General features: G+C 38.3%; 1 protein-coding gene across 2 annotated transcripts; it reads right to left on the minus strand.

The window, feature by feature from the left end:
- Window positions 1-4,721: 4,721 nt before the first annotated feature.
- Window positions 4,722-21,720, minus strand: FBXO30 (F-box protein 30). Of its 2 annotated transcripts, none has more exons than XM_061130445.1 (3): window positions 21,605-21,720; window positions 11,010-13,059; window positions 4,722-7,622 (listed from the first exon to the last, which is right to left on the minus strand). In XM_061130445.1, the coding sequence occupies exons 2-3, from the start codon at window positions 13,041-13,043 to the stop codon at window positions 7,419-7,421; spliced, it is 2,238 nt and encodes a 745-aa protein (XP_060986428.1). In that variant the 5' UTR covers window positions 13,044-13,059; window positions 21,605-21,720; the 3' UTR covers window positions 4,722-7,418. The 2 variants fall into 2 exon arrangements, with proteins under 2 accessions (XP_060986428.1, XP_060986427.1); XM_061130444.1 differs by lacking the exon at window positions 21,605-21,720 and adding an exon at window positions 13,522-13,604.
- Window positions 21,721-26,591: the final 4,871 nt, after the last annotated feature.

Raw genomic sequence — 26,591 nt, forward strand, 5'->3', positions numbered from 1 at the left:
AAAAGTGTGATTGATTTGTACCACAAAGAATCAATAGAAAATGTAAAAGGTGAAAAATGAACATGGACGCCAATACTACCTGTTAACAGTTCTTTAAATATAAGAAGAATCAAGATGAATTACAATCTTATTTCTGCTGCTATCAGCAGTACTTCTGTGATGGAATTCATGAATTTCACCAAGACTTTAAACTGAATAAATGTGTTACATTACTAATGCTGTTATTTAACTCTAAACCATAGCTTGAGCATGCACACTTGAGAACACTTTACTTTTTGGCTTTAGTAATGACTTGCAAACACTCCCTCTTTTTAAAAACATTGCGGTAAAATACACATAAATTTACCATTTTAAAGTGAACAATTTAGTGGCATTTAGTACACTCACAGCATTGTGTAATCCACACTGTTTCGTCCTAGAATATTTTTACTGCTGAAAGGAAACCAGTAACCAATTAGGCAGTCACTTCCTACTAAATCCCTCTGCACAACCCTTAATCTGATTTCTCTCAATGGAATTGCCTACTCTGGATTATTTCATATAAATGGAATTGAATCCTACAACATAGGGCCTTTTGTGTATAGCTTCTTTCACTTAGCATGTTTTTCAAGAAATACCATATCCTTTTGCAATTAAAATAAAGAAAACTATGTAAATCAGGAGGAAAAGAAGATACTTTGGAAACTAAATGACATCTGAGGTAAGTTAATGAGTCAGTGCAATTACCTCTCAGAATGCAATTCAAGTTTTCAGGATTGATTGGTGCTTAAACACTGCTCAGATGAACAATACATCTTCAACATTTTAAATGCAGCATAAAAGTCTTTAGAATTCATATCCACTGATTTATTAATCATTTAAAACAATTTATTTCATATGTCAGAGTTTTAAATCATAAAACTACTGGAATGTTGTAGGCAATCAATACTATTCATTTCAAATCTCTAATGTAGGTTAACAGCTTTTTTAAGTTATCGGTTGATATAAAAGACATCCAGTTGACATAATTAAATATTCACTGGGTAATTTTACTCTTGAACAGATGTTTGTTTCCATTATTGTTTCCATTTCTATGACTTGACTTCTTTTAATCAAATAATGTGATTAAACTTGAATACTGATAATTCTTCAACCCCACAAACTTGTGAGCTTTAAAAGAAGAATTAAAAAAAAACTAAGTTACTTAATCAAATCTGAACTTTCTTGACCAAGCAACACAACATAGGCTAATCGGCAGAAGTTTCTAAAAACTCTATGTGCTTAATCTGGGTTTTTTGATCACCTGATCATAGGATAAAACAAGAAACAATGACAATTAATTTGGAAAGAAGGACTTCAATGGAAAAAAAAAAATCTAGGACAACAAAAGGCAGGATCTTCTTTTTTCAACTTTAATCTTTTGAGCAAGAACAAATTATTGCTCCTATTCTTGTATTAGACCACTAAATAATCTAATAGTGTTACTCTCTGACTGGAAGGGGTATAGAAAGCTATCTAACTCTAGTCAGTTCCTCCACCACAAGGATGAAACAACACATATATCTACTTATTTATCTGTTTGAAGATCTGAGAAAAAAAATTCTAATAATTTATATTAGAAAAAGGTAAAAATTAAATGATGAATTTGCTTTTACTGAGAAAGGACAATTTGACCTGGTTAGTCAGTTAGTCTTAAAAGAGTTCAACAGAGATGCAGTTTTATTTCTTTCAAACAAACAATTAAACACCACTACTACAACTCAGGTATTGGAGGATCATTTCCTATCATATTTACAAGCAAATAGGTTAATAATACGATTTGGGGGATGCTTAAAATTCTACTGGTGTTAGTGAAAAAGAAACAGATTTCCCTTGTTTCTGCTGTCAATTTGCTTCAGAAATGCTTTTCTTCATAGTAAATAATAGATGCTTCAGTACAGCATGTCAAAAATAAAAAATTATAAAATAGGAGATTCATCAATGAGTTTTATTGTATTTCTATAGAGCATGTTCATGAATCACCCTTGTATGTAACTCATTTCTATGTAGTTTATTAAATTAATGAAAAGTGACTCCCCACATAACACACTGGAATGTCAAACATTCTGAATACAAATGTCAGTTTTGAAATGTCCTAAGGTAAGACAGCACTTCAAGATGTATCTCCATTAGTATATCTCAACATGTTGTTTATTAAAATCTACTTGGCCAATTTGTGGAGATTTCATATACAAATAAATATATGTATAAACAATACATTTACAGAATTTTACAAATCACAGATGCAGCAAAATACTCCTGAAAACTCAGCAAGACTCTATTTTTGCAAAGGATTTTCAGAGCAGCATTCTGTACTTAATATCTATTAATACTTTGTTTCCTTTTGGTATTACCCAATAACTCATTCTAAAACGCTTATTAGGAATCAAATATTCTATGCAACAATATTTTCCAAAATAACTTCCCTACATCTCAATGTCCCTTCCCTTTATGCATTTGTAAACAACTGTGTCAGAACACATTGCTCTCAAACACTCTAATACACTCTTCAGTACCTAAACTTTGAGTACCTAGGCTTTTTCATCTATTGGTAACTTAAAAGAAAGGTCTTACCTTTTGAACTTACTTATTTCTTTTAAATTAAGGAAAACAGCGTAAAAGATGAGTTTAAAGGAAACTGTTCTTCCTCTTCCTTTATTTTACTTAAAAAGGAGTTTACTAGTTGGCCTTTACTTTGTATATCTTAAACTTTTTTGTTCAGAAATCAGATTTATATCAAATTCTTAAAAAAATCACTGAATTATTTTAACCACAATGGATGAATCACTGATGAATTGATTAAAGGCATGACTTACACATTCCTGCTTCCGAGGCCTCACAAGCTTGTCAAAACTGCTAAGAGCTACATTTAGATAACCAGCCAAATACACATCAGAGAAATTATTTCCATCAGAAGGCTCTGTCCAGCCTTTTGAAAGAATGAGGCAGTGTATGACAAAAATCTACTGTAATTCTTAACACCCACCTCTGCAGGTTCCAATTAATCACCTTCCAGGGCGGTGTGTCATGCATGAAGTATTTTTTAATGTTTCTAAAACTATCCCTTAGAAATTTTAAAAAATAAACTGTCTTTTTAGACTGGGATGCAAAACATGAAACCATGTTTTGCTTCTAAACACCAACACCTACATACAAATTGCCAGAAATTAAAAACCTATTATCAGTGTAGTTGTATAAACTACCAAATCTGCAAGGATCCCAACCTTCAATGTTAAAGGATAGTTAACAATAGCAACAATATTCTTGGGATATGTAACACAGGGTCAAAGACTAAAAGACAGTCAGTATTACTGATAAATCAGAAACCCAATCTTTAATACCTCTTATTGATAGCACTGAAAGAACTCCTACAGATTTTCAAATTTAATCCAGTATCTTTTTATTTCTACCGTTTATCCCAGAAATCTAATATGTTCACATGAGTCTACAACCACTAAACGAGAATGAATGGTGATAAGCTAAATGTTAGTGCTGATAAACGATCTGCAATTGACCTTGACCAGAAGTAACACTAGTGAAACACTGGTAATAAGAGTGAATTTAAAATACTAGTAAATACTTTTTAAAAAAATATCCAACAATCATGGTACCCAATGTATTAATATTTGTCATATGGCTATAAGACCGAGACAACATATATCATTAAATTTAATCATTTAAGTAATACTAATAAATCACTATTACTCTTAATTTTGGATTATACATGGAGGTACATACACACATGTATCTGTTCTAACAATGTATTATTCACGAGAAGACCGGGCATGTCCCAGGCTTTCCTCTAAATTCTCATACTTTACCATGCATCAGAATCCTCTGGGGAGGCCTTCGTTAAAAGATTGCTGGTTCCCACCCCAGAGTTTCAGAAGCTGTAAGTCTGTGAAGAGGTCCAAAAATCTGTATTTTGAACAAATTCCCAGGTGATGCTGACGGTCAAGGGACCAGAGTTTGGGAACCACCACTCCAGTACCCTTGCCTGGAAAATCCCATGAACGGAGAAGCCTGGTAGGCTATAGCCCATGGGGTCGCAAAGAGTCGGACACGACTGAGCGACTTCACTTCACTCTTAAGTGACCTGTGAATCGCAGATGCTAGAGTGAGGGAGAGAGAAAGAAAGAGTGGGAGAGAGGGAGGGAGAGAGAGAAAGAGGAAAGGATGGAGAGAGAGAGGGAAAAAGAAAGGTTGAGATTAAGCTAATAGGCAGTTCTGGGGAAGAAGGCAGAGGAGAAAAGTCAATTCAGATATTTCCCTCCTTCCTAACACTTGCCTTTACCTTGCTGGTTAGCAAAGACTAAGGAATCAATAAAGACTTCTCAAATGACAGCATACTTGGCCAACACACAAACCTTTTCATGCTTAAAAGGCTAGACAGATTGCTCCCACTACAAGTTTTAGAAAAATACTATTGCCAGAAACTCTTCAGCCATTCAATAGCCCCAGGTGGGACTACTTTCAAGAAGACACTGAAGGGGCAGGGAAAGCTAACTATTGAGTTTTCCGTATTAAATAAAAATAGTAATAATGTTCACCAGTAAAACATGGGTGAGCAATGATAATCATAAAACAACTCCTATAACATGCAGAAAATCCCACTACAGAAACAGTATGACTGTGTCTCAACTTCATCAAACAAGGATGAATATTTTATTTAAATATAAGTTTTTTCAAGTTACTGAGCCATATAAAGGAAAATATTAATTTTATTAGAACTTGAACAAATACTACACAAAGAAAACATTTTAACAAAATAATATGGTGGCGTAACAAACAAAAAGAAAACAGCCAAAGATGTGTAAAAGAAAATAAAAGGTGAAAAATGGTAAATATCTCATGATCTAGTGTGAAAATAAGGAGTCTAAACTTAAAAGAACATGGATTTTTAAAAAGCACAATCATAAGACAAAAAGTGAATGTTTGTGCTCTCCTAACCAGACATATTCTTCAGCAAAACTTCAATAGGCAGAATTATATTTTACAGAATTTGATACCTTCTGACTTTTTCACAGAAAGAGACTGTTTATATAATTCAAATCTCACAGTTCAAAATGATAGTTTAAGCACTGAGAAATAAGTATTCTACTAATTAAAACGACAGGTGAGGCAAAACAACTAGTCTTCAATGCTGTATTTTTCAACTGTAATAAGGACTTGATCCAACCAAATCAGGCCTTAAGCAATTCAGAATTCTTTTGTAATGCCCAAAGAATGCCTCTTCCCAGCCCGATTGCCATATATGGGAATCAAGAATCTAGTTAACAATAGAACACTCTTAGGGACAAATGTAGGAAGAGAAGACAAAACAGAGTTTTGAAATTTTATATATAACAAAGTAATTTGTAACCATTTCGGCTTACCAAATGCCAGAAGTTACCTAAATTATTTAAGTACATGTCCCCATCTTTGCCATTTATTTCTTAATACTGATATATTCATCTTTTTAACTGACCATACCAGGTTAATGATAGCATAAATCAATTTGAAAACTATAATAAAATACCTCAAGAACAGGTCTTTGAAGATATTTCTGTTAAATTTTGATTTTTACATAAAGGTGCAATTCTTATTTTTTTGGTAGAGAAGTGTATGGAATATTAACCTGGAAATATTTTAAAGAGATTGTCAACCAAGACAGGCTTCTCTGCAGTTCATGATTGTCATCTTAAAGGACAGCAAATGTCACATTTTTACATGTCTTAAAACAACATAATTGTGATTTTTATAAACACCAAAAGGCAAAAATTTTAAACACTTCTGAAAAAAGTTAAGCCCTTTGCACTGTGAATATCTGAAATTTATTCACAGAACATGCCCAACTCAAACTTAAAATGGGCCATGCAGTCAGTTGTCCCTCAGTGTCTGCAGAAGATTGGTTCCAGACTCCCTGCAGCACCCAAATTCACAGATGTTCAACTCCCTCATGTAAAATGGCACAGTATCTGCACATAACCCATGCACACCTCCCATACACGTTATACCATCTCTAAACTATTAACAGTACCTAACGCAAAGACTGACGGCAGGAGAAGGGGATGACAGAGCATGAGATGGTTGGATGGCATCACCGACTCGATGGACGTGTTTTAGCAAGCTCCAGGAGCTGGTGATGGACAGGGAAGCCTGGCGTGCTGCAGTCTATGGGGTCACATAGAATCAGACAAGACTGAGCGACTGCACTGAATGCAATGGAAATACCATGTAAATAATTGTAAATGTAATGCAGTAGTAGTGTAGTGTTAGTCGCTCAGTCCTGTCTGACTCTTTGCGACCCCATGACTGTAGCCCGCCAGGCTCCTCTGTCCATGGGATTCTCCAGGCAAGAATACTGGAGTGGGTGGCCATTTCCTTCTCCAGGGGATCTTCCCGATCCATGGATCAAACCATGTCTCCTGCATTGCAGGCAGATTCTTCACTGTCTGAGCCACCAGGAAAGCCCAAATATAATGTAAGTGCTATGTAAATAGTTGAAGATGAGTGGCAAATTCAAGTTGCGTTTTTTGGAATTTCATGGAATTTTTTTTTTTCCAAGTATTTTCCATCCTTCAATTGAATCCACGGATATGCAGATATGAAGGGTTGACTGTATCTTCTTCTCTCCAAATATCAAATTCCTAGCAAATATATAATATCATATACCATTTCAAATTAAATTCAAAGGCTTTTTTTTGTTTGATTTTGCTTTAACCTGTCACGTAACATATTGCCATGAGTCTTTGGATGTGGCATCTAACCAGAAAAAGCTGTATATGGTAACTCTCTGTATGAGAGGTGCAAATACAGAAGGAGACAACATTTTTGTAGACTATTTTTAAAACACGATAAATGGCATTATCAACATCACTCACGATTTAAACATTATGTACACATTACAGATCATCTCCATATCAACAATTATATAAGGGGAACACTAGAAAATAAAAATTTTATAATGTTTTTATGCAGTGCTTAAGCAACTGAATGTTTTATCTGAAGAGTCTATGATGTAAAAATCAGAATCAAAGTTTTGCTTTTTGAATGCATGGGTTGTAACCCACAGAAAATGAGGAGTAAACTGTTTGGTCAGGATCTTGTTAGTTTAAGAAGCAAAAAATGTAAGAACCAAAATATGCACACCATTAAAAATACTAATTCTGAAAATTATGTAGGCAAAAATTAAATCACCCTGTCCAGCAAGTTCCAAAAAATTCACACATTTCAAATATTAAGGCAACTTTTTCCCAACTAATCAGTACTTTATAAAAATATATGTCACTTCAAAACATTATATACATAGTGACAATAAATTTAGCTAGTTGTAATCTTTAATACATTAATAAAGTGTCACATATTACAAAGAAATCATACTAGGAGCTTGCATGTATGTGCAAGTGGAATTTGACTTTTTAAAGTACAGGTTTTAAAACTGAGCGAAGTGAACGTCCTTCTTTAGTGAGTTCTCGTGTCACGCACATACATGGCAATGGGATTGCTTCCTCCCGCTTCTCTACAATATTGTAACTGCACTTCTTCAAGTGGTCAGCCATGCTCAGGATGTCAGCAAACTTCCATTCATTGACAGAACAAAATGCAGTACTGAATCGCCATACCTAGAAGAAAATTCCACTTCAGATTTAAACCAGTCAATTTATAAGAATGAAAACATATTTCTTGCTCGAATTACATTCATTTCTGTTATGAGAAATAAGTTTCAAGTAGCTTGCTACAAAACTCATTCCGATATAAATCTTTTTATTAAATATTTATAAGATAACTTCTATGACATTATGACTTTAAGAAATCTAATAACAAAAAAGAAACAACTCAGCATTAAAAAATCACATCCAACCTGGCTTATTAAGCAATTATTAATTTCTATAAAACATTTCGAGTCACTTCCTAAAATAACATACACTGTACTAGATTTTCATCCTACCCAAAGGACTATGTATATAGGAGATATTGACAATACAAGTGTTTTTTCTCCAAAAAAAATCTCCATTACACCATATGAAGTATACTAAAAACACTCTAGGATACTGTGTAGAGGAACGTTTTCTTTTCACTATTTATAAATAGTAAAGGCATTTAGTAATACTGACGAATACACGTACTTCAATGTTTCTGGAAATTTTTATACAACTTTTTGTAAAATGAACAGTTCTTAATTCCATATCATTATACAACGCATTTCTGGGGAAAAATGCACCTCCCTAAGAACTTTCGGAGAAGGCTTTCTTGACAAGATAAGATCTGAAGAATAAGCAGGATATACCAGAGATGACGATCACAAGCTCCAGAAACAGGTTCCCAGGTCTGAATTCAAGGACAAGTTACTTAACCAGTTTTTTTATCCATAAATAGGGACAGTAGATTAAATAAATTAACAAAAGTGCACACGGTCCACATATTTCAAGCATTCAAATGGAGGTTTCAGGGACAGTGTATTCAAACACCTTAAGGCAAGAAGAAAACATTCAACAACCACTAGTAAATTCGATGGCTGGAATATAAAGGAAACTGAAGAGGCAAGTAAGGACAAAATTATGAAAACTCTTAAATGTTTCATTAAGGAATCGGCCCCTAACCCAGGGCAATGGACAGACATTTTTTTTTTTGGACAAACATTTTTAAAGTTTTTAAGCAGTACAGCGTAAGAACTGTATTCAAAAAATTATTTATCACTCTACATCTTCTACAGGCAATATGTTGGAGAGGGACTCAGTTGGAAACAGAAGCCCAGTAAGGAAGTGGCTGCTATAGTAACCCAGAAGAGAACTGCAGGCGGGACCAACTAGGGAAATAGCAGTAGAAACGGGAAGTGAACTTGAGAGGTATGAAGAAGGAAGACAATAGGACTGTGTGAATACCAGGAGAAGGAAATAAAGCGGGGGAAAGGGCTAACCTGAACTCCCAAATTCCGAGTTTAGGCAACTTAAGAGATGATAATGCAGCTTTCTGAGATTAAGAGGGGCAGAGAAACGGAGTAGGCTGGACATGCTGAGTTTACTGAGGATAATCAAGTGGAGATGTCCAGTAGGTGCCTATACATAATGACCTGGAATTCAGAGGAGAAAGTGGCCAGGGACACACATGTTAAGTAATTTGTATAAATGATGGCAATTTAAACTCCAAGAGGAGATGACATTTTCTGTAGTAATAGACTCCCCAGAAAATATTTCACCTCATAGATCAATACTAGTGGGCAAGGACAAAAAGGGACCACGCTCTGACTGTCCCAGCCCAATGGCAGAAATACACCAAATCATGTAGTAAATGAAGATACGCACATACTCACATATACACAGCAAGTATGAAATTTTCTATATAAAATAATGTGCTCATTTACTGGTCAAAGCTTCAGGAGAGCACAGAAGCAGATGCAAAATTCTCAAAAACTGGAGCAATGAGAGGAAAAAAAAAAACTGGAGCAATGAATAAAAATAAGAGAAAACCTAAGGGTGATAAAAACAAAGTACCCAGAAATATACCCCCGTTCAACCAATATGAAGGTTATCAATTTTTTTTATACTTTATGAAATCAAAGTTTCATATTATAAATGTTCTAAAATGAAAAAACACTTTCAATCAAAGACAGTTGTAATGCCTTCTAGTTTCGACTGAATAGTGCCTCAAACAGAAGCTGGCAAAAATAAGGTATCACACAAGGAAAATGGTGGAGCTAGGCTGTGTTCCCAGACCTACCTAAATCTCCTGGTGAAGTTTCCAATCTGCAACACACCCTTGTTCCGTGCTAAACCCAGAGTCCCTGCGAACAACATCAAATCCTACTGCCCTTATTTCACTTCAAGCCATCTCCACATCCATCCATTTTGTTTTCTAAATTCCAAATTGACATCGTCAAACTAGTGATACAGAAGACGACTCCTGAGAGTCCCTTTGACTGCAAGAAGCCCTAACTAGTCAATCCTAAAGGGAATCAACCCTGAATACTCATTGGAAGGACTGATGCCAAAGCCCCAATACTTTGGCCACCTGATGCGAAGAGACAACTCACTGGAAAAGACGCTGGTGCTGGGAAAGACTGAGGCAAAAGGAGAAGGGGGCAGCAGAAGATGAGATGGTTGGATGGCTGACTGACTCAAGGGACATGAATCTGCGCAAACTCTGGGAGATGGTGAAGGACAGGGAAGCCTGGCCTGCTGAAGTCCATGGAGCTGCAATGTGTCAGATGCAACTTAGGGACTGAACAACATACCCCAAATGCTCCACTGGTCACCTGCTAGTAGTAGACATTTTTTCACGTCTCCTTATTTAAGTTTTACTTGTAACAACCACGTTCTAAGAAAGAAAGGGCTAAGAATGAACAGAAGCTGCCAACTGCAAGCAATTAAAAAGACACCTTCTCTTTGACTCCTCCATTGTCCTACAGTGCAAATGTTTCAGATGGAGCCCAAATTAGAAAGAAGGTGGCGAACATGGACTCAAGCAAAGGGAGCTGTTTCAGAAGAAGTGAGTAGGTACAGAACCCCTCAACTGAAGAACTACAAGTAGCCTCTGTCAGATGACACTAGAATCTAGTTCTAGGATGTCTGCAGTAAATATGTGATTATGACTAACAATTCTAACAATGTATTCACATTTTTATTAATTATCCTTATAAAAAAGTTTGTCATCATACTGAATTATTTTTAAGGATGGTCAATTTCACAATGGGCTTCCCAGGTGGCATTAGTGGTAAAGAATCCACCTGTCAATGCAGGAGACATTAAGAGACACGGGTTTGATCCCTGGGTCGGAAGATCCCTGGAGGAGGGCATAGCAACCCACTCCAGTATTCTTGCCTGGAGAATCCCATGGACAAAGGAGCCTGGCAGGCTACAGTCCATAGGGTCGCAAAGAGATGGACATGACTAAAGCAACTTAGCATGCATGCATGCAATTTCACAACAAGGATGATCAATTTCACAGCAACAACATTATTAAGTGCCTATTATATGTCAAATAAGGGGTTGATACAATTAAATGACACCAACCTTTTCTTTTATCTGCCATGACGAATTTCCTTCTGGATACTTCTTTTTCCCCCACTGAAGTATGACCATTCCGCGAGACTGGAGAAGACTGCCACACACATCCCTCATTAACTTGGATACACATGAGAGCTGGCATAAGCTGAAGCCGTCGAGAAACCCTGCAATATGTTGCAGGACTTCAAAAGGAAGACTACTTAGATGGTCACTATGTAAACCCAGCACACAGTTTCTAGCAGGCTCTACTAACACTGTAGATACAGATGGCTGAACTCCAAATGACCGCAAATGGTGGTCATGTATAATCTTTGCTCCTTGTGTTGACGGGCAAAATCTACGCTGCGAATAGGTACAACCATAATATGCTAGAGGACACCTCTGTTCCATCCAGCCATTGAGTCCAGCATGAATGTCACCATGCACGTTCTTAAAATGTGATGAAAATTCTTTTCTTCTAAATAACTGTCCACAAACAAATGTAAACATTGGACGCTGCTTGGGCTGGTACCTAGCGACACATTCCAATACTAAGTCCAGCCCCAGTGTCTGAAAAGGGCTTGGATTTGAAAGCTGTGGGTTGGCATGATCACAAGCTGAAGCTGAAGCTATTTCCCCAACCATTGTATTTGTAGCTAAAATGGCAGATGGAAGTGAAAAAGTCTGAGTCCCAAAGTCAACATGATAAACATCAGCCATGCGACTATCAGATATACCCCTTCCTCCTGGAGAATCTCCTAGACAAAACAGTAATGCTGCTGTGATTAGATCTATTCCTTGGAGACCCATTGGATCTTCTGCAACTTCCAAATCTGCTGTATCTACTGCTTTATCTTCCTTTGGTTTAGACCAACATGAATTTGAAAGAAATTTGAATGAAGGAGGGTGACTGAAAGATAAGACATCCACATTCCGTAGGTCCCCTAAATCTACTTTTTTCCAACACAAGTCTTCATCATCATCTGGCATGAGAATATGCTGAACTGTGCCATTAGGCAAAGCATTAGGTGGTATTACTTCCCTAACCTGTGCTGCTACTAAAAGTGAACTAGAAGGTTCTGAAGGGCCATCTGATGCTACACATTCTCCATTTGTTAAGTTACTTTGTTTTGAGTCAGTACGTAAATCCTGGTTCTGCTCAATGACCTGTGCACATATATCTTCCAAAGGAAAGCCATTACAAAGAGCAGAAGTGCCATAAGAACTGGCATCCAAGTCACATAATAAATCACTTGAACCATTTTGTTCCAACTGGGCATTCTGACTCGTGTCCTTATGGTCAATCCCACCTACTGCTCCCATCTCATCCTCATAAAGATGGTCCTGGTCTTTCAGGTTTCTATTCTGTAAGCTTTCTCTGGCATTTTGCTCTTCATTCATTTCATTTGGGGAAGCACAAAGGCTCGTACTTAACATGCCAATGTCTCTTGTAGCAGTATTCAGAATATCTAGAGCAGCAGCCAAACTTCGGGTTGTTTCAACAGTAGCTTGATAAAGTGCACCATAAGATTCTTCATCAACAGATACCAAACCATTAGTATGTGGTATATCTGAGACACTCGGTTTAACTGAGATCTGTTCTCTAGGTTCTGACACTTTATCAGTTGCTTTTGACATCATGGTGGCTACTTTGAGAGATTCTAAGAGCATCCGTTGGTCTTGAAGGGCCAAGGCCATATCTAATTGTGCCACTTCATCAACATCTCTGCTTAGATTTTCATATGATTTCCGGTCTGCATAACTAACTGGCCATCGGTTCCATTCCATAGTACAGCACACAACACTTGCAGGACACATTTCTAGATGTTCAGCAACTTTATTTCGAGCCATTGTAAATGGACATCCGAAGTCACTATTTAAGCAAGGCACTCGTTCAAATGGACATAAAAGTCGATGCTCATCAGCCTTACATGCATGGAAAACTGCTCCACAAACCAACGGACAACCAATCAAGTCACAGGAAATCCCGGGCTCCGGTCTTGTCATACATCGTCTACTGACACAGTTAACACAGTGCGGATGCTGCAGCTCCTCCTCCATGATGGCCAGTCCAGCTCTGGTCGTTGAGACGGAAAAGAAATAAGACGTTAGGCAAAAAGCAGCTGATTTTTAAAACAATCTTTTAAGAATAAAAATCAAATCATGAAGGTATATTGGCTTATATGAGAATGAAATATGTAAAATAAACATATTTAATGAGTTTATTTTACATATATTTGATCCAGCTTGAACCAACTTAAGAACATCAATTCCAGAAGTCAAAAATTCATTTTTACATAACATCTAACAATGTACTCAAAAGGCCAAATGTTTCAAAATATAATTCTTAAATTCTAGTATATCGTGTAGTATATAAATTAATGCCAAAAACAAGTTAATGCATATTTAACTTCGAGATTTCAGAGAACACTTATATCTTTTTACATTTTAATTAAACTGATTATGATGTACCCCACACTGCACAGACCTCATCATATTCCTAAAAGAGAATAATCTAAATTTCATGAAAATACTTAACTAGAATCTGATTAGAAGTTTTCTTTATATTCTTTCTAAATATATAAATTCACTTCAGATTTCAGCTGTTGACCTCTCCTTGTACATATGCCTTAAGAAGTTCTATAACAAATCAAGAAAATAAGGCTTATTATTAATAAAACATACAGGGCACTTAACCAAAAAATGTAAGTTCTAGCTCCAGTTCTGTGACAGTGGGCAAATCACTTCCTTCTGAGGGCCACAGTTTTCATTCCTTTATTCAACACTTATTTATCACTTAACTGCCACGTACCAGACTCTGTGTTTGGTAATACATGTATGGCATAATAATAATAATGTATGGCAATATAAAGATAAGGAGACACAGTGCCGCTTCTCAAGGTGCTACAGCACAAGATCAGAGATGAAAGTAAAATCATGCCACTTTTTAATATGATTAACATGACAGAGAAAATAATCAATATGAGAAGAGAGAAGAGAAGAATTCACAGCAGTCTTGAAAATGAGAGGTCTTAAGCATAGGCGGGTAGGGTTAAAAAGGAAGAAGGGTATTCAATGCTGAAATAACAGAACGCAAAAACTGGCAAAACATGCTGAGGGACCCTCAAGTTTCCTAGTGTTGTTGGATCACAGGTGACATGAAAGTAGGAGTTAAGACAGATCATGGAAAGTGTGCTGTATGTTATTCTAGGGAGTTCAGACTTGAAGTAGTTAGAAATCACTGAGGATTTTAAGCAAAGAAATAGCATCCATAAAATAACATGAAAGGATTACAGATAACTAATGGTCTTCCGTGCTTTTATCAAAAAAAGTTTTATACACAAAGAAGAGAAAGCACTGCCACAATGCGCCAATTTAAATTATAATTACTAAGCCTATTCAATGTCTTTTTTTCTATAAATCTTCAACTTCTTTAATGGCTTGTTCCTATTAGCAGCAAAAAGTTAGAAGACTATTTCATCTTTAAACACTAAGTAATAAAACAGTAGCTCGCATTTGCTACTACTTTGTTCTATTCACTCAAGCTTTCAAAAGAAAAACAACAAATAAACAAACCCTGTTAACTTCCCATGTACTCTTCAGCCCTCTAATGTGGCTTTATTTTTACAACCACTCATTAAAACCGCTGCATCAAGATCCTCAGTGCTAAATTCAAAGGGCATTTTTTCCAGACCTCATCTTTTTTAGCCATTACATCACTTTGTTGACTAATTCCTCCTCCTTTCTGAACTACTATCTTTCTTAGTTTCTATGATCTCACATTTCCCTGCTTTTCCCCCCACCACCGGTTATTCCTTAATCTTTTCTTCTAAAATATTTCTCTTCTTCAAGGATCCATGTTATTTCTGGTTCAATCTATACATTCTCCCGGGGTGCTCTCAATTTCTCAAAAGCTTCAACTGCCATTTATATGCTGAAAACTTACCTGTACCTCCTGCCCAGATCCCTCATCCAAACGTCAGATCTCTACAGCTACTTATTTACTATATACCTCCACTTGCATATGGCACAGGTAACTCACCTCAAAATTCCCCAAATTAAATTAATAATTTTCTGGATAAGAAGCCAATTTTTAGCCTATTTTTTTCACTTCAGTGCATAAGAGATTGCTAGCTCTTTCAATATTCTTTTCCATAAATTCAACCTTGCATCTAGGTGGCTAATGTAAAATAATTATTCCCCAGATTGCTATTTCTTTGTCTCTAGGACAGGCTTAATTTTCCTCAAACTCAAATAGCAAAAGTCTATCATTGACAGAGTTTTTGTCGATTAAGCAGCAAAGTTCCCAGTTGATATTATGGTACAGAAGAAAACAAGGCACACATTTATCAACAAAACTACATTTTTAAATGTTTTTAAAAATTACAAATTATGAATACTTCTGAATGTTTATTCCTATAAAATTTAAAGCTAAGGAAATGACCTATAAATTAAAGATATACTGCTAAAGGGGTCAAAAGAGAAGAAATGACAGACTTATGATGACATTTGTAAATTACGCAAAGAGAAACTTTAATAAGACAAATTTTACTGAGTGATTAGATTGTGAAAACAGCTGTAGCTTTCTTATTTTGCAACAACTAGACTAGAGTTCATCTCACATGCTGAAGGTTATAAACTTGACTGTTACTGACAGAGAAACCTAAAAATACAAGCAGTTCCAACAGAAGTGACCAACGCTCTCAGAACTAGTAGGAACACTTTATGTTACATGCACATCACATGACCACACCAGACAGAACACATCTCAAAACATCCCTTAATTCAGATGTGTTTAAAATAGCAACTGTTACAAACAACTGAGTTAATGCATAACAGCAACAACTTTAAAAGGCAGAAGTAGAAGGCTCTCAAGGTTCAAAATAAATAAGACTCCTCCCACACTATTCCTCCTTTGGATAAATGTTTAAAAGAATAATAAATAAAAGCCTCCACAGCAATGAGTCCATAACATTTATTATTTATTGAAGTAGGCTTAAAGGAAAAAGGAACGTTAACTAGGTACCTACTCTATCCTTCTTGGTGTTAATATATTCCATGTTAATGTCACTTAATCCCCGTAACAGCCCAGAGAAAACTGAGGTACGGAAAGGCTAAGTGACTTAGCCTTAGCCAAGGTCATCTACCTAGTAAGTGGCAGAGCTAGGACTGCAACCTATATCTGATCAATATATATGGACAAAAACAGATATGCTTACTTACAAAAGTTTAAGAAAATTAGACAGCACTTCAGTAACCAGTGATGCAATGTTAAGATGTTATTTGAGGAATGGAGGTTACACAACTTTGCCTGTAGTTTATCCCAGCACTTAATCACCCTTGTGGTCAAGAAGGTCTTTTTGGTCCTTTCTAATTATAATAGCACACTGCTTTGAACATTAATGTTTTACTAAACTAAAAAACTTACATATGTAATACTCAATATAAATGTACGTAACAGTACAAATTTACTGTTTGTAAACTGAGCTGTTTACTCAAAACAGTTATACAAAGAAGGAATCAAGTTTAAGTCCATTTTACAATTAAATATATTAAGAAATAAGATTTTTAAAAATGCACTAGACAATACCCAAAGAGTATTCTGGGGTATTCTTTCAGAATTTAAAACTTTCAGATCTATCCTCTTTCAAAATCGCTATTATCAAATTAAATATGCCTCCAAAAAGTATTTCACAATTGCTCAGGAATTCTATGAAACAAGTTTAAACTGTCAATCCCTGATTTATCGGTTGAACAGTGACACAGCAGGTCCGGCAAAAAACATATTGCTAAAATTGAGCTTCAAGCTCAAGATGAGGTTAATTTAAAACTCCTCAATATTAAGTTTTTTAAAAAACTCTAAAACAGAATCTTAACCTTCCAAATAACATATCTATTTACACTTAAAGTTGAATGACTGGAAAAAGTTTCATTAGACTGCAAAATATTGTAAGTGATTAAATGCTTTACAATAGTTTCAATTTTCTCCAACAGAAATTCCAGGCCAACTCATAATCTGTGGCTGACAAGTAATCCATAAAAACAATTTTAAGACATGCATTTGCCCATACAATGAAATGAGATCTTGTTATTAAAGGCTATTTCGAGACATAAAGATACTGCCTTCAAAAAAGAATTATTTTTCCAAATTCATTACAATACATAAGGCAATAGATAAATAAAGAACGGCAAATTAGCATGATTTTAAAATATGCTAAATCAAGTCATCCAAATATTCAACACAACTTGCTGCCTCAAGCTGATCTTAATGTCTGCCTCTGCCTCAAAGACAGACAGACACAGATACACACACAAACAAACACACACACACACTCTCACTCTCTTTCTCTCTCTCCCCTTTCCTGTTGTCTCAAATCTTTATCAGTTTAAATGGTACTTTCCCACATACCCAAAGGCAAAGTATGACACAGATTCCATATATCATGTGCTCATTACACACTGCATTTTTCCTTGGTAATACTAGTCATGTCGGTCTTGCTGTTTAGTCACTAAGTCATGCCTTTTTGCGATCCCATGGACTGTAGTCTGCCACACTCCTCTGTCCATGGGATTTCCCAGGCAAGAATTCTGGAGTGGGTTTCCATTTCCTTCTCCAGTGGATCTCCCGTGTTCCTGGTATTCAAGATTGTGCCTCAATTAGAGCCTCGTTCATTAATATGAGTGAAATTATTATAATACAAGAAATAACCAAATGGATTCCAAAACAATTCTTCATCCATGGAAAGCTACATACATCATAAAAACATGCTTTGTAAATCTACTATTAGTTGACCAGATTGAGTCAAAATTAAAAATTACCTCATTGTACCTTCTATAAAAAGTCAAAAGTATTCAAATATTTGCTGAGTATCTAGGGCATATGTTCCAGGCATTATATGTGGAATAAGCTAAATTGCCCATCAAAAAAAGCAAATCAAAGGGAAAAGTAAATCAAAGAAAATTAATTTCAATCTTTCGTTGTTTTAAAAAAATAATAGTAATACAAGGCACAGAAGGAAATGTTTAACTGTATATTTTCTTCAATTTTTTAATGAATCCTGCAGTCCGGTTACAGGTTACTGACTATAGAGGGATCCAATTCAAAAAGAAAAGCAGAGATCGAGGTGTCCACATGTGTGCAGGTGACTGAGTATGTAGGAGGTGAGGAAAGGAAGCTAAAAAAAGGGAGTGGCATCAGTCTACTTCCTTAATATTACAATCAATATGATATTAGACCTTTACTGACAAAGGTCAGTATAGTTAAAGCTATGGTTTTCCCAGTAGTCATGTATGGATGTGAGAGTTGGACCATAAAGAAAGCTGAGTACCAAAGAATTGAGGCTTTTGAACTGTGGTGTTGGAGAAGACTCTTGAGAGTCCCTTGGACTGCAATGAGATCAGAACAGTCCATCCTAAAGGAAATCAGTCCTGAATATTCATTGGAAGGACTGATGCTGAAGTTCCAATACTTTGGCCACCTGATGCGAAGAACTGACTCATTGGAAAAGACTCTGATGCTGGGAAAGACTGAAGGCAGGAGGAGAAGGGAATGACAGAGGATGAGATGGTTGGACACCGACTCAATCGACAAGAGTTTGAGCAAGCTCTGGGAGTTGGTGATGGGCAGGGAAGCCTGACGTGCTGCAGTCCACGGGATTGCGAAGAGTCAGATATGACTGAGTGACTGAACTGAATGATATTAGATTAAAAAAAATTCCACTGAGACAATAAAATATTGCTTCAATGAAAGGCTGAAATGGAACTATAGACAGACTTGCTCATTAGTTAACCAGTAAGTCTGTAACTGAAATTTCATATTTAGCAATCAGTTTTAACTCCTCCAGAGCAAGTCTCATGCTTATTGCAGAGTCAGAGGTGCTACTGCACAATAAATACAAACATTGCTGCTGATTTATGGTCAGGTGCACTCAGTTTTAAAGGCCGTAACAAAAATACAACTTCAATTGGGTATTTTATTTCACTGGTATAAAAAAGGGGGCTGGGATGACTAGCCAAGACTGAAAAATCCAAGATCATTAAACTCCCATCTCAAACTACCTGGCCTACTGACGAGTTCAAAATGGCTAAACTGGTTACACTGTATACATTCTTTTATTAAATTTTGGTTCTGACTTCTTTTTTAATAGAATGATGACCTAATTATGTGGAATTTTGTTTTCAAGTTTTTACTCTTCTAAAACATAAATCTTGCATTTCTAAATATGGTCATATGTAACTGATCCCAAAGTGAAAGTCCTAACTACTTGAAATCGTTCTCCACTAAATAAACAAAAGAAATTACTATAGACTTACATCAGAAATTAAAATAACAAATATTAATATTTAATATTCATACCAGAACCAATTTGAGTTGATACTCAGATAAAAATAATCCACCAGAATGGTGGAACTGAAGTTATTACAATGGGCAGCATGGCACAGGGGAATGGGCTTCCACGACTCAGCTTTGTGACCATGATGCAATTACTCTACTGTGAAACCAACCTAGTACTCTACAAAGGTTGGTTATAATTGTTAGTGAGTCCAGTACAACACAAACATGTATTGCTCAGAAAAGATGTACTTCACTTTACACAACAGACACACGCACACGCACAAAACTTTATCTGTAATCATTTCTATATCAGGTCATTTATACTTATAAAGTTTATTAAAAACAATCATATGAGGATCTAATGCTAACATTACCCACTCTTAAAAAAAAAGACAAAACCTTTTTGGAAAAAGATTTTTATAGACTGGGTTGTAATTGAGGAATGCTTATCTTGTTTTTAACAATTGAGCTACCTGTAGTGTAAAAACCACTAGTCCAAAGCCAATCTCACTTATTTCATCAAAAATAAATTTGAAATTAAATAATATTTTATAGCTTTTTGCCTGAAGACTTGAATATTAATAAATTCTACAAATATCATGTCATTCCACAGCATGTGCTAACTTCTTTTAATGAAACAAGCAGTCATGGTAACTTCGTTACAAGAGTTACCAAAACCACAGTGAATAGCATAAGGCTTATGCTATTAAAAGTCACACTTTAGTAACATAGTCTATCAAATAGTAAACACACATGAAACAAGACCTATTTTGGTGACCTTAAAGCACCTAACTATATACAGTATCTCAAAATATATATTATTTTTCTTTAATAGCATATTAGGACACTTTGTTTATTTAAGAAAAAAAATCTCCAATGCTAGCCATACAAAAGTACTGGATTGAAATTAAATACCTAGTACACTTGGAATGCATAAAAGTTTGCCTATATCGGAAACTTCAGTTCTCTGATAACACTCTCAAAACTCCACCCACTAACATTTCCAGAATCACACATACACAAAAGAGCTATGTCACCGCATTAAAATACCTAATAAAAACAAATTAGCAATTTATAAAAGTTAGCAAAACACTGTTATCCCCAATTAAACTTGTGTAGTAAGAAACAGTGACTAAGCATAAAGAACATGATTCAGCGAAAACTGTAAACTGAAAACCTGAACCCTTAGGAAAACCCTCATCTTACATTTTACGCTACTCTCTTCCCTCTTGGCCGTCAACAACTCTGGAAAAGCTTAAAAAATATACGGGAACGCAAAATCTGTTAGTAGAATTTCTAGGTCTCTAAAGGACACAAAAATGGGTTGAAATGTAGCAAACAGAAATTAAAAGCTTAGAAAGCTTGCGGTTTTGTATGTAAAGTTTTGAGTTAATCTACACTGATATCAGAATGCCCATAAATAACTTCATCTTGGATCCGAGTCAACAAAGTAATTATGGAATAAAAGGTCAATTCCTTCTCAAGCATCTTTTATCCAAGACTTACGATATGGCTCAGAAAGAAAAACAAGACACAGGGAGAGCGGGGAATGGAGTACTAGAACCATGATAAACAGCACGCTGTTCTGGCTGTATTCTCTAAACACACGCGTAAATAACACGCTCAAAGGAGACTACTTTGAATTCAACGTGCACTCTATACTCCCTTCCCAGCAATGCACTTCCACGAGACAGGACACAAACCACTTTGGAAATGGTCATACCCCTCAGACCTATAAAATCAGGATATTTCTCTTTAACGAGGACTGAGGCTAAGACTAAGCTTCTTTCACTTCCATGAATGGAAAAGTTACCAACTTCACTCATCCCGTGGAGACAGTCGGCGATGCCTCTCAGTATTACTTTAACCCGCCTGTTCCCAAACAAAGCAAGTTTCTAATCTGCACAAGGGAAGAGAGGCCGGGTTTTCGAGGATCTTAGGGCTTCCTAAGTTTAACTCTGGCTTCTCCCCCACCTACCCTCACCCACAGACCCGTGAGCCCGGGTGGCACCGAGGGGTCGGCCCGCGGGGTCTCAGGCGCCATTTGTCGGCGGCCTCCAGGGCCGGCCGGGCAGCGGGCTGGGCGCGGAGGCCAAGCCGCCGCCGCCCTCTCGCCGCCGGGACCCGGCCTGGGACTCGCGGGGTCCCCGCGAGGCCGTGTTTACTCCGCCCCAGGCCCGGCCGGGCCCGCCCGCCCCACCGCCGCCTCCGGCTCGGACACCGCCTCTGCCCGCGGGCACGGCCCGGGCCGCGCCAGCCACTCCGGCAGTCTGCCCCCGACACTCACCGGCCGGCCCGGCCGAACCGCGGCCCAAATCCCAGCTGCCGCGGCCGCCGTGCCCAGCTGCTCCCCGCTGTCCCGGCGCCGCTCCGCGCCCCACACCCCCGTGCAACCCGCCTCCTGCTCGCCCCTCTGCCCCGCCGGGCCGCCGCCTTTTCTCTCCTTCTCCTCCTCGGCCTCCTCTCCCGGCGCCGGTCCTCTCCGCGCGCCCCGCCCCGCCCGCTCCTCTCCGCTGTGCCCCGCCCACCCGGCCCAGACTCGGGATCTGTGGCAAGTCGGCCGCAGGCGCGCGCGCCGAGCCAGCCGGGGGCGCGCACGCTGAGCTCAGCGGGGACGCGCACGCTGAGCTCCTACCGTCACTCGCCCACCTCCCCGGAAGGGACGTGGCAAGAGGGTGTGGTCTGGAGTCAGAGGTCTCTAGGTTCCGCGCGTTGCGCTTAGGGGGTTCCCGCTGGATTCCACGTGACTTCTGCCCCGCAAGTCTACCAAATCCTGTTCGATATTAGAAGCTTGTATTCCTGAAAGGAATCCTAGACACGCAGTTTTGGAATTCAGGAAACATACCCAAGTAGAGTGACTACTTTAATTGTATGATAAGCAAGCCAAATCCCTTAATTCTGGGTGCAGCAGTCTTCCCCTTAGGTCATATTTAGGGGAAAAATGGGGCAGCTGTCACTGAATCTTTGATGATCAGGCCTTCCTGCCGGCTGATCCAGTGTGCCCTAGTCTTGTGTGACACAGTGTCCAGTTCAGTTCAGTCACTCAGTCGTATCGGACTGTGACCCCGTGAACTGGAGCACGCAAGGCTTCCCTGTCCATCACTAACTCCCGGAGTTTACTCAAACTCATATCCATTGAGTCGGTGATGCGATCCAACCCTCTCATCCCCTGTCTTCCCCTTCTCCTCCTGCCTTCAATCCTTCCCAGCATCAAGGTCTTTTTCAAATGTCAGTTCTTCACATCAGGTGGCCAAAGTACTGGAGTTTCAGCTTCAGCATCAGTCCTTCCAATGAATATTCAGGGTTTGATTTCCTTTAGGATGGACTGGTTGGATCTCCTTGCAGTCCAAGGGACTCTCAAGAGTTTTCTCCAACCCCACAGTTCAAAAGCATCAATTCTTAGGCACCTAGCCGTCTGTACAGTGCAACTCTCACATCCATACATGACTACTGGAAAAGCCATAGCTTTGACTAGATGGACCTTTGTTGACAAAGTAATGTCATTGCTTTTTAATATGCTGTCTAGGTCGGCCATAGCTTTTCTTCTGAGGAGCAAGCGTCTTTTAATTTCATGGCTGCAGTCACCATCTGCAATGATTTTGGAGGCCAAGAAAGTAAAGTCTCTCACTTTTTCCATTGTTTCCCCATCTATTTGCCATGAAGTGATAGGACTGGATGCCATGATCTTAATTCTTGAAATGTTGAGTTTTAAGCCAGCTTTTTCACTCTCCTGTGTCACTTTCATCAAGAGGCCCTTTAGTTCCTCTTTGTTTTCTGCCATAAGGGTGGTGTCATCTGCATATCTGAGGTTGTTGATATTTCTCCTGGCAATCTTGATTCCTGCTTGTACTTCATCCAGCCCAGCATGTCACATGATGTAATCTGCATATAGGGTAAATAAGAAGGATGACAATATACAGCCTTGACGTACTCCTTTCCCATTTTGGAACCAGTCCATTGTTCCAAGTCTGGTTCTAACTGTTGTCTCTTGACCTGCATACAGATTTCTCAGGAGGCAGGCAAGGTGGTCTGGTACCCCCATTTCTTGAAGAATTTTCCACAGTTTGTTGTGATCCACACAGTCAAAGGCTTTGGCATAGTCAATAAAGCAAAAATAGATGTTTTTCTGGAATTCTCTTTCTTTTTCTATGATCCAGCGGATGTTGGCAATTTGATCTCTGGTTCCTCTGCCTTTTCTAAATCCAGCTTGAACATCTGGATTTAGAACATCTGGAAGTTCTCTGTTCACATACTGTTGAAACCTAGCTTGGAGAATTTTGAGCATTACTTTGCTAGAATGTGAGATGAATGCAATTGTGCAATAATTTGAAAATTCTCTGACATTGCCTTTCTTTGGGATTGGAATGAAAACTGACCTTTTCTAGACCTGTGACCACTGCTGAGCCAAGGGACAGTGGGCCTTACATCCCCCCATGGGCTTCCCTTGTGGCTCAGCTGGTAAAGAATCCGCCTGCAATGCAGGAGACCCCAGTTCGATCGCTAGGTTGGGAAAAAACCTGGAGAAGGGAAAGGCTACCCACTCCAGTATTCTGGCCTGGAGAATTCCATGGACTGTATAGTCATGAGGTTGCAAAGAGTCAGACATGACTGAGCAGCTTTCACTTTCACATCCCCTCACCTCTACCCCAGTGTCCTTCCCAAGGGCTCCTGCCCAGCCCTAAGGCAAGAGAAGGATAAAGAGATGAAGGCTGTAATCCTGGCCTTGGCAACAGGGGACAGAGACAGGAAAACACTGTTCAGTAATGCTTCGTGTAACTAGGTTTTCACCCATGTGCCTTATAAAAGAGATCACACATAATTTGTCATGCTGAGAAATGGCTCTCAGACTTTTAGATTTTAAAAAACTTAAAAAAAAAAAAAGCTGGGAAAAGAACTTACAGGTTTCCCTGGTGGCTCAGTGATAAAGAATCCCCCTGCAATGCTGCAGACCCAGGTTCGATCCCTGGGATGGGAAGATCCCCTGGAGAAGGAAATGGCAACCCACCCCAGTATTCTTTCCTGGACAACCCTATGGACAGAGAAGCCTGGCAGGCTACAGACCATAGGGTCGCAAATAATCAGGCATGACTGAGCAACTAATAGTATAAAAGCTAGTGTTAAAAAAGATAGGAAAAATTATACCATGCGTATTAGTGCCTCATTTCCTAAATGAAAGGGGATTGTAACACCAACTATTAAGCCAGAATGCAATCACTTAGTGAAGGTTATTTCTTTAAATAAATGAATGTAGCTTTTTGAAAAACTTAATCTATTTTTTATTTTGTCTATTAATAATTTGGCAGTAGATGGGCCCTGGTCCTTCATCCCGAATTTAAGAGCTACTGTCACGAGAACTAGACAGAATGAATGGTGAAGCAGGCAGACTGGCCCTGTGGGAAAAGATGTGGGCAGCCGTCTGCATGGGCTGCTACACTGGCCCTCCTTTGCTCCTTGGTTTCCCTACACTTGCTCACTGCTCTAGATTGAGTGACACGTCTGCCCTGTGCCTCAGCTGTCCTCCTATCAAATGAAGGGGCTAGAACAGATGATCTCTGAAGCCCTTTCTAGCTTTAAAATCTCTTGATTTCATGTTTATACTTATTGAAATCTGGGGTTTTCCTCTTTATTAAGTCACCTAGCTGACACTGGGTCCCTCTCCACCCCTCTCAAGCTGAGTCATTTAGGGGGTAGACCTCACAGTCATCCTTGCCCCCTCCATCTCAATAATTTCCTATGTGCAGGCAATTTAAAAAAAAAAAATCTTTTCTTCCCATCCTGTTCATTTCTTCCTGTTACCATCCTGGGCACACTTGGACTTCTGCTGTTGCCTGATCAGTCTTTCCTTCTCCAGTGCTTCCCACCTCAAAACCACCACCAACTTCATTCTTCCCAGGACACCCACTTCATTTTGTCATTTCTCTATTCAGATATCTATGATGACTATCTAATGCTTGTGGGGTAAAAGTCTCAACTCCGGTCTTCAGAGTTTCAGCTTCAGCATCAGTCTTTCCAATGAACACCCAGGACTTATCTCCTTTAAGATGGACTGGTTGGATCTCCTTGCAGTCCAAGGGACTCTCAAGAGTCTTCTCCAACACCACAGTTCAAAAGCATCCTAATAGTCCTGATGCTTAAAGAAAGCATCAGCTTTCTTTATAGTCCAACTCTCACATCCATACATGACCACGGGAAAACCATAGCCTTGACGACCTCCTGTATAATGTAGATAGATGCTTAATGTTTGTTTGTCACTTCCAACACAAATAAAACATATGCTTCTCTCATTTTATCCTATCCCCATTTTCACTTTCTGCCCTATGGCCTCATTCCTCAGGAAACCTTCTCTTAGTAACTTTTTAAGAAAATAGATCTTAAACTTTAGTTTCAAGCAGAAAGAATGCCAGGAATTACAAATTTCCTTACATAAGCTCTCTTCTCTACCTGTATGTGACTTGGACTTCTAGAACAAAGCTGTCATCTGTGTGACTTAACCACCGACAGAAGTGACAGCGACCTTGACAATTTAAAATAAAAAAGGAAGAAAGGGCAGTATTAGGTTTGCTTCACATCTGCCCTCAAAAAGGAGGGCCTTGCATCTCCTCAAATCACATTCCGCAGGCTGTCTCTCACAGGCTTAGCTCTTAGTGGCTTTTTTAAGAGGTCATTTTCAAGTTGGAGAAGGTTTAAGAACCATAAGAATGAAAATAACAACAGAAATATAGGTACAAAGCTTAGACACGAGACTAAATTCTAAGAGAGAAGTTCTCAGTGAATGCAAATGCAGTAGATAAAGAAAGCAAACTCAATAACCAGAAAAATTGCTCTTCCCTTTTTTCAGTACCAGGCAAATAGCATCACTGTTAAAGTAGGTTTTCTTTCCCAATTTGACGAGCTTGCACTCAGGTAACCCAGGGACCAAAGCAACAGACAAACCAGGACTCAATTTGTCATGTGCTAATTAAAGAAAGCATCACTGGCCTGAGACAAGTGTGAAAGGGCGGGGGCTGATTTGCAGCTGTGAAATCACGGGACAATCAGAATTACCAGCTGGGGCTGCGGTGGGGGATACCATTCCTCTTTTATGATGTGTGCCTAAGGAATTATAAGAGAGAAAGAGCCAGTTTGAATCACCTAATTGCCAGAACTGAGAACCTAATAGCTGTAATTATATTTCCTATATGTTTTATTTGAAGTATGGAGAATGTGACAAATAACATACAATTATATGGTAATTTAGAAACAGCTTGCCAAGGATAATGTTCATAACCCCAAAT

This window comes from Dama dama, chromosome 26 (assembly GCF_033118175.1).
Source record: "Dama dama isolate Ldn47 chromosome 26, ASM3311817v1, whole genome shotgun sequence".
NCBI lineage: Eukaryota > Metazoa > Chordata > Mammalia > Artiodactyla > Cervidae > Dama > Dama dama.

Coding starts and splice junctions, on each gene's coding strand:
- FBXO30 (XM_061130445.1), bottom strand. CDS start 13,043: ATGGAGGAGGAGCTGCAGCATCCGCACTGTGTTAACTGTGTCAGTAGA. Junction 7,623..11,009: donor CATGGCAGATAAAAGAAAAG/GTTGGTGTCATT, acceptor ATTTTCTTCTAG/GTATGGCGATTCAGTACTGC.